The 10,467-nt window shown below is 47.0% G+C and overlaps 1 protein-coding gene across 1 annotated transcript in view; it reads left to right on the top strand.

The window, feature by feature from the left end:
- Positions 1 to 3,411: 3,411 nt before the first annotated feature.
- Positions 3,412 to 10,467, top strand: part of LOC119383362 (pancreatic triacylglycerol lipase) — a gene marked incomplete in the record, with an annotated part of 10,553 nt that continues 3,497 nt past the window's right edge. The window contains 4 exon segments of the mRNA XM_037651455.2: positions 3,412 to 3,526; positions 6,104 to 6,158; positions 7,122 to 7,369; positions 7,991 to 8,206. Coding sequence (XP_037507383.1) covers positions 6,125 to 6,158; positions 7,122 to 7,369; positions 7,991 to 8,206 — 498 coding nt within the window.

A 10,467-nucleotide genomic window follows, 5' to 3' on the forward strand; every position in this document is an offset into this window, starting at 1 on the left:
CTGTCAGAACAAGTCTAGCCAAGGCAAAAAATGCCAGGCCTGCGAGGAAAGCGCAGCACAGTCACAGCGAAAGCTGGAAGAGCGGCATTTCTAGAGCCCGTTGTAAACTCTCTTGGGGCTAGTAATACAAGAACACTAGCAATGTACCCACTACGCCATAAATCACAATATTTGTGAAATTGGGAAGCACCTACAACGCCATTATTCGTCATTGTGCGCAGAAGCGAGGTTCCAGCTACACATATGTAAGGCATTATGTGCACTTTGTTTACGTGACGACTGATGACGATGAAGAATTGTGGCTCAGCCCTTTATAATGGGTTGGAAGCTTTAAACGGCTCACCAGTTACGTAATTCGCGTTGTGTGACGCCCGGTCGCTATTTAACTCTCCCACCATGCAATATAACATACATTGACGTGAGAAAGAGAGACAGAGAGAGGGGGGAAGAACTTTATTGAGACCCTGAGGAAATGGATGATGGGCTCATGGGCTTCCTTGGCAACCAATGCAAGTGCACTTGCGAGGAACCCACTGCGCTATAAATCATAATTTCTGTGAAGTAGGGAAGCAGCCACTATGCCATTTTCGTCATTCAACGGAGAGCCGTGGTACGCGCTAAAAACATGTAAGGCAATATGCGCACTTTGTTGGTGTTGTGCCTGATGACGATGAAGAATTATTGCAGAGCCCCTTGTATTGGGTTGGAGGCATCCAACAGCCCACTCGTTGCGCAATTCGCATTGTGTGACGCCTGGTTACAGAATTCGCGTTGTGTGGTGCGTGGTTGTTATTTCACTCTTCTACCACACCAAATTACATATGTTAATGTGGTTCCTTCTGGACATGAAGCCTGTATAGCGTCGTTTTGCAAGGCAGTTCCAAGCACCGGCATGGCTCTGAGGTACAACACTGGGCTCCCACGCAGAGGGCCCAGGTTCGAACCCCGTTCCATCCTGGAAATTTTTTCTTATTTCGTTTTTTTTTCTTATTTCGAGCGATAGTGGTTACGGACACCGGCGGCGGCGGCGGCGGCGGCGGCGGCGGCGGCGGCGGCGGACAACTACGCCACCAAAAACGGCCGTTGAAATGATCTCATAACAGCTTTCGCTGTAAAAGCTCCTCATGATACCGCCCGGTAAGCGCAACGAGTTGCGACGAAAGACTTGGTTGTACACCATCGGAATGGAGAGCTTCAGGCCGACATTTTCGACTTGACTAATTGAGGTAAGTTGCGAGTCTCTCATACTGTAAGCATGCGTCGAGGTTCGCGAAGTTCGATGCCCGCTATAACACCGTATAGTAGAGTGGGCGTCGCACAGCAGTACGTCGCCATCTCTCACACACGTTTTATTACTGCTTCCGCGGGTCTTTACTTGGTTGTTTCTTTGTCAACAATACGCGCTTACGTTTTCTGCTTCACCTGATGCGCCGACTGGTTCGAGTTCGCGGTATTGCTTTGAGCACAGCTAGCATCATGCACGCGGACTGATGATCAACACTGTGATTGCGAAACTTCAGGCATTCGGCGCAGCTCTTTTGAATAAACAGAGCTTGAGTGCGAAAACTCGCATTATGCTTTATACTCTCCGTTTGTTTTTGCTGTGTGCCCGTTTAATTAAGAGGAAATAGCTTTCTCTGGCTGTTTTACGTTGACCGATCAACCGGTGTATTTGCGATGCGAAGGTAGCTATGCAAAGCGTGTGTTCCCAACCGAGTCGTAGGGTGCGTTCATCGTTTAGGAACCTCACGTATAAGTGCCATTTCGCGCCTAGGTTTACGTGCTATTTCGTGTGAAGGTTTATATCCGCGAGTGGAAGTCTCGCGAAAGAATAGTTTATGGTGACATGTTAGTTTTTACATTCGCTTTCTCGTTCATTCAGCGATATAGTTCGTATTTCAGATACATCTACAAGGCGCACTTGCGAAATCCGGTTGGTGCGTTTATTCACTTAACGAAACAAGCAACGCCGTCCAAGTATATCAACGATAAGTGATGTACGCCTTTTGGCGCAATATCACTGCGCAAGCTTTAGATGCTTCATCGAACACGAAAACTGACCGTCGGCGACGTTGGCGTCCCGCGTCGGCGGCGTCAACACTAGTGATCCAAAATCACATCCCGCGAGAACGTCAACAGATGACGTCATCATGACATCACAGATCGCCAAAACTGGTGTGTCATGGTGGCGTCACTATAACGTCATCATGGCGTCACATAACGTGACGTCACACGGTGACATCAGATGACATCATCGCTTTGCATTGCCTCCGTGATCGTTGGGCCGATCACGGAGGCAATGCAAAACCAGGTGGGGTGCAGAAAGCTTTCGGAGGGGTGCGGGGTAGGATCAATACGTCAACCGAAGAAGAACAAGATAGCTTTCGCCTTCGAGTCGTCTTAGGCGAATGCATAAGGGACCCTGTGAATTTTGCCTGAACGCCTGATGTCCAGGACTAGTTGATCTTGCGCGCGCGGTGACTTCAGGGACTGCAGTGCGTCTCGTGAGTTGAAATTTACCAATGAAAAGCCACCTTATTAATGAAAAGACTAGTAAATCTACCCATGAAAGGCAAGCACATGCTCTCTGCAGATATTGTACACCCTATGCGGCACTACACAGAACTGTCATGGGCCATGATTACGCTCGTTTAGATAATTTTAGAATAAGTTATCAAACAGCAAAATGTCTTCTATAGAAGATACACGACCTCTCCCTTGGTGCTCTTTTATGCGATTTTTTTTTCATTGCTGTGATTTTCCCGAAATATATTTGCGGAAAGGAATGGCCGGCGCTATATAAAAGCGCTAACATCTCCTAAACAAAAATGAACTAAAACAAAAAAAAATATTGAGAGTGCGAACGCTTACAGCGCGCTGCCTGGCAATTAAGCGCTATCTCCGCGAAAGGGCGTCGGCCACGCATGGAGCAAGGTAGGTGTCGCCACGTTCGAAGAGAGAGTGCGAAGGAGAGGATACCGAGGAGGAACGAGAGCGGAGGAGGAGAGCGTCGCAACTTTACGAAGTTTCAGGGGCTTTAGCTTTAGCTTTAGCGTTTCTGCAGCGCCGCCTGGACAGCGCACCACGCCGCACAGGAGGTAGCTGAATGGCTCGTTACAAACCGGACCGGCCTCATTCCCGATTGGGGGAAATCAATTTATTTTTAGAATTTTTTCAATACACTCTTTCCTTTATCCAATGCTTTTAGCTAATTTCGAAACTTTAGCCGCGCATCTGTGGCTAAAATGTAGACACGGTTACGCCGTGAGCTTCCCGTCAAGCGCGATGAATAAACACGTGTGTCTAAAGTGTCAGCGCCGATAAAATCGCCAGGTGGGTCGCTTGTTTCGCAGTGCCCCAGGGAAGGCTGATACGAACCCATTATCAGCACCCGTAGCCCGTTCCCCGCTGTATATTTAGCGGCTTCAGATTGCAGACGTGCGCCGGCTCGGCGGGTCGCCTCACGTCGCTACACGCAAAGGGAGCGAGTAACCTGTCCTTGGAGATATCCACTATCTTTCTGAACGTGAGTGTACGCTTGCTGTCCGTGGAAAACCACGCTGCTAAACCTTACTTATGCGGCTGTCATCTCGGCTTGTCTTACAAACGCGAAAGATTTGTCGAGGATGCATAGACAAGGAGATGGAACTAAATGCCGAGTTCAGCCGTTGTTTTCATTAGGAGGAAAGCAAGTTCTTTCATTCTTTGGTGCCACGCGCCAGCAAATGTTGCAGGTATAGTACTTGCTGGCTATCTTGTTGCAGACTACCAGCGCTGTAACTCTTGAAAGGCGCTTTTGTGATGAGTGTGGGCTGTAAATTCCTTCAAAGTCATTGTGTTGTGCGTGTGAAAAAAGTAAAAAATAAACCTAGGGAGGAGTTTGTTAGAGATAAGTGAAATACTTGGTTCATTGCGACTGTCTAATGTTGCTGCCCTCATAATGTTACCAGAGATCTCAGGACCGGCATTTTTAAATAAATCAGAAGGCCAAGGACCAATTTTCTGAAGTTGCCGTATCTGAAATCGAAGTATGCTTCCTTGATATGCAAGATCATATTTTAGAATACTAATGTCCTGCTATGTGTAGCTATGTTGCCTCAGATATATTGTGGTTATGTGTCCACCCATTAAAGGGGGTCTGAGTCAGTATGACTAAATAAACGTATACGTGGTAGCGAAGCTTTCATAGGAACCCGTGCGCTAAAAAAGATAACTGTACGACAGCCGTTAATGGAGCTTAGCGTTATCTTTGCGAGGAGGGAAACTTCTGGTGGAAACAAGGAAAAATAATAAAGCTGGAGTGACATCATGTGTGGGGAAAGAATGGTGATGTCATCCTTTCTCATCGGCACGATTTTTCATATCTGTAGATTTTCCTGCGAATTACTTGTGGGCTTGCGTTAAGGGGTATACCTTTAGGCATTTCGTAGTTCGACACGGGTCCGCTAAATACTAGGCATTGAACATTTCAAACGCCACAAGATGGATGGAGCGGAACGAACGTGAACAGCTTTCGCGCTCACCTACCACTATTTGCAGTGCTCGTATGTTGCGTGTACAACTTCGTCGGCGCTTCTGATAAAAAAAATTTTAATAACAAATGTTTCAAGGTACTTACAAAAGCAGAAAACATCCACGGTAGACGGAAATACGAAAAAATTTCAGGGGGGCATATCGTAACAGGCGAACGTTAAGTGCGTGCTTTATTGCAGCGTCATGAACAGCACTTTCGTTCGAGGGCCACTAATAAAGAGAGATAGCTTAATGTACTAAACTTACGGCAGTCGTATAATTTGTTTGGTCCGGTACTTTGCTTAACTTGATCAATTACGACATTTGGACCAGCTCGTGAGAAGGTAAGCTCACATGGAACACAGCTATCAGCAAGGTACTCAGTCAGTATTCCACTGAAGTCGATATGCGTTCATTTCAACTGATCCTTCTTCGGTTGAGAAAGTCTGAAGTGGACATAAAACAGATATCGCTATTCCCAGCAATGATATTCTGACAGAAAGTGCGCGCATAAATGGTGTCTATCGCATTCGGTTTATTGTCAAGAGCGGCTGCTCTTGATACGATATCTCTCTGCAGAGAACATCACTTCTACATCGCGCTTCGCAAGCATTTCAAGATTATCAGGAGGCGTAGTGCAGCGCTCTTATCATCGCTCGCACACGCACACGCCGTGTGTGAGCGATGTGCGCACGCCGTGTGCGGCTTAAGGTTCCTGCGTTGCGCTGCTAAGCACCAGGCGGCGGCTCAAAATGAATATGGTTCCCATTACGGCTGCGTCATAATCACATTGTACTTTTGGCGCGTAAAACGAAAGCTTTAAAAGAGTGCAATTTTGGACCAGTTGGGGAGGCATGAGGTGCTATTCTCAGTGACAATAACAGCTTTTGTAGTCACTGCTTACCGAGTAGCTGGTTGAAAGATATATTCACACCGGGATGCGTGGAATGTCCGAGGAGAGCAGTAAAATCGATTCAACAACAGCAAACACAATGACGAGGACGATGCCCCCGCCGCGGTTGTACAGTGGTTACGGTGCTCGAACCCGCGACCCGAAAGTCGCGGGTTCGATCCCGGACGCGGTGGTCTCATTTCGATGGAAGCGAAATGCTAGAGACCCGTGTACTAAGATTTTAGGTACCCGCCACGGTGGTCTTATGGTTATGGTGCTCGACTGCTGTACCCGCAGGTCGCGGCGTCCAATCCCGGCCGCGGCGGCCGTATTTTCGATGGAGGCAAAAATGCTGAAGGCCCGTGTACTTAGATTTAGGTGTACGTTTAAGAACCCTAGGTGGTAGAAATTTCCGCAGCCCTCCACAATGGCGTGCCTCATAATGACATTGTGGTTTGGGTCGATAAAACCCCACATATTATTATTATTGAGGACAACAGCAACAGACGAATCCGGATGATTGCATACTTAAGTCCAAATTGATATCTTTTCAAAACACGTCTGTTGTCTTGCTTTTATGCAGATGCTCGAAGCACGGGTGCATAGGAGAATAGCTATGTAATGTACAGTACATGCCACGGTCGACTCCTTACGTTTAAGGCTTCATGCCGCTAATTCTTCGTCTTTGCTTTATTTCAGGAACCTCTTCCAAACGACGTCATGAGATTGGTCGCTGTACTGTGCACACTGTTAGGTAAACAACCGCATTGTGATCTATCGCTCCTGTTTATTGAATACAACTTTAATGAAAACCAACAGATAATGAAGCCAAGGAAGGTATAGGAAACATTAATTGTACCGTTTTAAGTGTGCCTTAGTAATTATGGTATAGATGTGACGAAAGTAAAGTGGACGAAAAGGCAACTAGCCGCCGGTAGGGACCGAACCTGCAATCTTCAGATAATGCGCTCGATTCTCTACCAGTTGAGCTACGGCGGCGGTCGTCCTCTCGTCCACTTTATCGAGAGTGTGGAACACTCTTATTTTGCCAGCTGACGTCACGTAGCACGTGATCTTTTAACGAGCACACAGCTGACCAATAAGTCATCGCATGCTACCTGAAGGCATCAGGTCTGCGGAACGAGATACTCGCAATGAATGAATGAATGAAGGGAATTCCCTTTTTATGTTTATTAAATGCTATACAAAATTTTGAAATTCAGCAAAAGGACAGAAATGAAAGCTGTTCTACACTGAAGGAAAATGGCCATATAGAACGGGCGTCTTAAAGAAATGACGTCAGACTAATTCTGTATTTCTGGGATAGCAATCATGGAGCTACATTGCTGTCTGGGCTTTTCGGTCATCACTGATTTCTGATTTTGATCACCATCACTTATTTAACGGAGTAATTGTTACCTCAGTCCATAAGAGCCCTTATGCATGTATTTGAAGGCGCTTGACTTAGGTGTCCAACTGTATAGCTACGCTGCGTGATGCTTAAGTTGTGAACCATGTCTGGACGCATGCCTTTTCTCTCTTTCCTTTATCCCATAGTTCCCCTCCCCACGTGTGGGGTAGTAAGCTGCACGAAGTGCAGTTAACCTTCTTGCCTTTCCCTCATTCTCTTTCTTTGAGTCGTTATTATCTACTCTCTACTCTATGGCTTAGAGGAGTGACTCGAACCACTGTGGCGTCTCTCCACCCTTGCTACCAGGAAACGGCGTACTACGGTCCTGCTGCGAGCCTTCGCCACATTTGCTGTCCACTGCCGAAGATGAGGAAGAGTATGCGGAACTGAGTTCAGCGGAAATCGAAGACGTGGAGAGAGCCTTCAGGCGCTTCCGTGACGCAGCGGTGAAATACTACAGCGACGACGGTGCACCTACCATTTCGATCGCCGGGCTGGTGGGCGTCTTTAACGTTGCCCGGAACCTGGCGCACCTACGGCCACGCTCACCCCAGGTAAGCTTGTAAAAGAGAGCAGGAAAACTGGCGCATCGTAGCCCTTGTCGTTTTTCCGTAATTAAACCAAGCATTACTGTGCCTTAAGCGTGAAATAAGTTAAGGCTAGTAATTTTAGACGCTAGCAATCGGCACTGGCGTAAATATTACGCATTTGTGTCGTGGCACTGTGCTTTTTTTTTTTTTGCGACATAGACTTGCCCTTAAGGCATAATATTTGTTATGTGCTAAAATTTTGGCTTTTTCATTCGAAGCCGCTTATATAGGGTGCGATGCATTACAATATAAATTAATAATAATAGTTTAAACGCACTATTCGATTCCACTGAAATGTACGTTAAGGTTTCGTTTAAGTTGAAGGTACCGGAAAAGAAGTCGCCAGTGTCTCTAAAATAGCGTAAACGCACAAAAAGAAAACGAAATAACATTGCCTTGATGAGTTTCCATTGTCTTTCCTACGCACATGGTGTCACCAGCCGTCGCAAGCGACCGTGTAATTGGGTGATGCCTATTGCGTAACGTAACGTAAACTGAAGCGCGTGTATTGATGGAGTGAAATGGTGAAAAACGATTGAAGGAACAAATTGAACCATTCCGCAATACGTACAAACTGTTTTGCAGACTGTCGATCCACGCTTCCTAGTCTACTCGAACGTCTACGATGAAGGACCTTCGGACGAACCCAAGCGAGAGCCCGTGCTCACTTTGCACCACGACGGGAACTTCAGTGCTGTGGCCAAGCATCTAGACCCCGCCCAGACCTTCTACTTCGTTGTACACGGCTACCGCAGCAAGGGCTCTGCTAATTGGGTGCAGCGCATCAAGGACGAAATACTCGTCACAGTACGTGAACTTTTCTTGCGGGCTTAAACGTGGTCCGTGGTAAATACCAACGGCATTGCGTACAAGCTAAAGCCCCACGATCTCTTCTTCGGTGCATGAAGGCGGCAGACTTGAATACTTGGCTACTGATTCGCGTCACCACGCTTAGCACATATCTATATGTAGCGCGTGTCAGTATGATGCCCACCACCATGCTTACTCGTGTCTTCTCTCTCCCTCTCCTTTATGTTGCGTTGCCCTCCTCCTCCGCACACCTCCCGGCCCTTTCTTCCGTCCATTGCTCTCTCACCTTCTCCTTCCGCTTTGATGACGACCTTTGGCCTACGTGAACTTTCTTTTAGGGATGAAAAAAGAAGTCCACACATATCCCCGAAGTGAATGATGAAGAGTGGGGCGAAAATCAGATTGTTCGGTAACCGTGAACCTCCCGTGACATTGCCCACTCTTCGCAATGTAAATGGTGTTGACACACGTGTGTATCGTATATACATGTTATTGGTCATAATTCGTATGTCGTGTTGAATTCTGGATTCCGTTTTCCTTTCATTATCACCGCTTTATGATACGTGAAATGTAGAACCAATGGTTCTTCGATCGGATCTAACCTGAAGTTGGCAAAGGCAAGGTCTATGCACGTCCCCCTGGTGGTTGTTGGCTGTTTACAGTCATACGAAATGCATCGTAGAGCGTATCGAGACGTCATATACTGCACAAGCCAGTCGTTGTCGGTGATAGCAACGTTAAAGTCACCGACTAGCACGAAGGGGTTGTTCTTGTACATTGTGTCATAATCGCTCACTGCTAGATCGATGTACTTTTCTACGTTGCTTCGGGAGAGAGTCAAAACCAGGTATACCGTCATGACGACTGTTCCTTTGGGTAGTTTTATTGCAGCGTGTTCACCGTTGTGAGGGGGCGGGCACCACAGCGCCCTCTCGTGTATATATTTTTTTAGCTGATGTTTTATTTGGTTTTTCAGTTTCGATTTCTGTTCGGTTTTCGGTACACCCTCTTGTGTATCTTTTTTTTCACAGATGTGTTTTTTTTTGATGCGCCCTCTCATGCATCTATTTTTTTTCGCAGATATATTTTTTTCTGTTTCGGTTTCGGTTTTGTGCACCGTGACGGACGCAGACGGCGGACAAAACTTGGTCTTAAGAAGCTCCGCCCCTATAAGTCAGTTTCACCGCAAGAGCGAAGCAATGAATCCGATAGCAACAAATTGGAGAGAGATAATAAAACGAGAGAAAGGCAGGGAGGTCAACAAGAATTGTAGCATCCGGTTTGCTACCCTACGCTAAGGGGAGGGGGAAAGGGAAAGAAAGATGGAAAGGAAAGCAGAGAGAAGAGCAGGCGCGCGGTAAGAAAAACTGGAACAAATTAGAATGTTCTACAAAGGCTAGCAGCTAAACCTTTAGAATCTCACCTGCCGAATGCACCCGTTGCTGCGAGCAAAGCGACCTTTATGCCTTATATAATCGCTTCAACGCATACACAGCAAGTGCAAAGGCATGCATGAGCCGTGTACTGATCCCTGTCAAGATAAGGCGTGTGACTGCGCCCTGCAGGTCAACGAAAGTACGCGGTTCTTACCGAAGCCACGTAGCCTCCCTCCCCGTCCCCTTCCGGAGACCCCCGTGATCCTTTCGCGCGAATGAGAACGGCCGGTGTATTTAATCTCCGCTTGAGCCGCTATCGTCGGCTGCCCTCGCACGCTTTCACTCGTACATAGAACATACGACACGCAGGACGATCTTATTGCCTTTGGAATTTATGCGGAACCTCACGGCGGCACCGACGCCGACGGCAAAACGTACCTGGAGTGTCCGTTCGCAGTAGAAGTTGAGAAACTACGGCTTGAGCAGCCGCTGTAAGCCTCCCTCCTTAAGCGACATTTCATGTCTGTTATTTTACTACCACAAATGATCATTGAACCCCGTCAACATCAGTGTAAATGATAAGCATTATTGCTTTCTAACTTTGTCGTGTTGTTTAAAACGGGCGACACTGATAGCTCTGCACATCTCCTCGTCACTAAATTTTAAAGCCCGTAATTTTCTATAACTTATATATCGACGCGTTCTACACGCTGTCTGGAGATGCGTCGATCGTAGACGCGAAAAGTAATACCCTAATTTGCCATTTCCAGACGGCTTTCGGTCAATTTCACTGCTGTTGTAATCCTATAGCGTAGTGTTCTTGTCCTTGTGTGTTTGCTCCCGCTGCCTCTCTCTCCCCTCTCTTTTTATACCTTT

This window comes from Rhipicephalus sanguineus, chromosome 2 (assembly GCF_013339695.2).
Source record: "Rhipicephalus sanguineus isolate Rsan-2018 chromosome 2, BIME_Rsan_1.4, whole genome shotgun sequence".
NCBI lineage: Eukaryota > Metazoa > Arthropoda > Arachnida > Ixodida > Ixodidae > Rhipicephalus > Rhipicephalus sanguineus.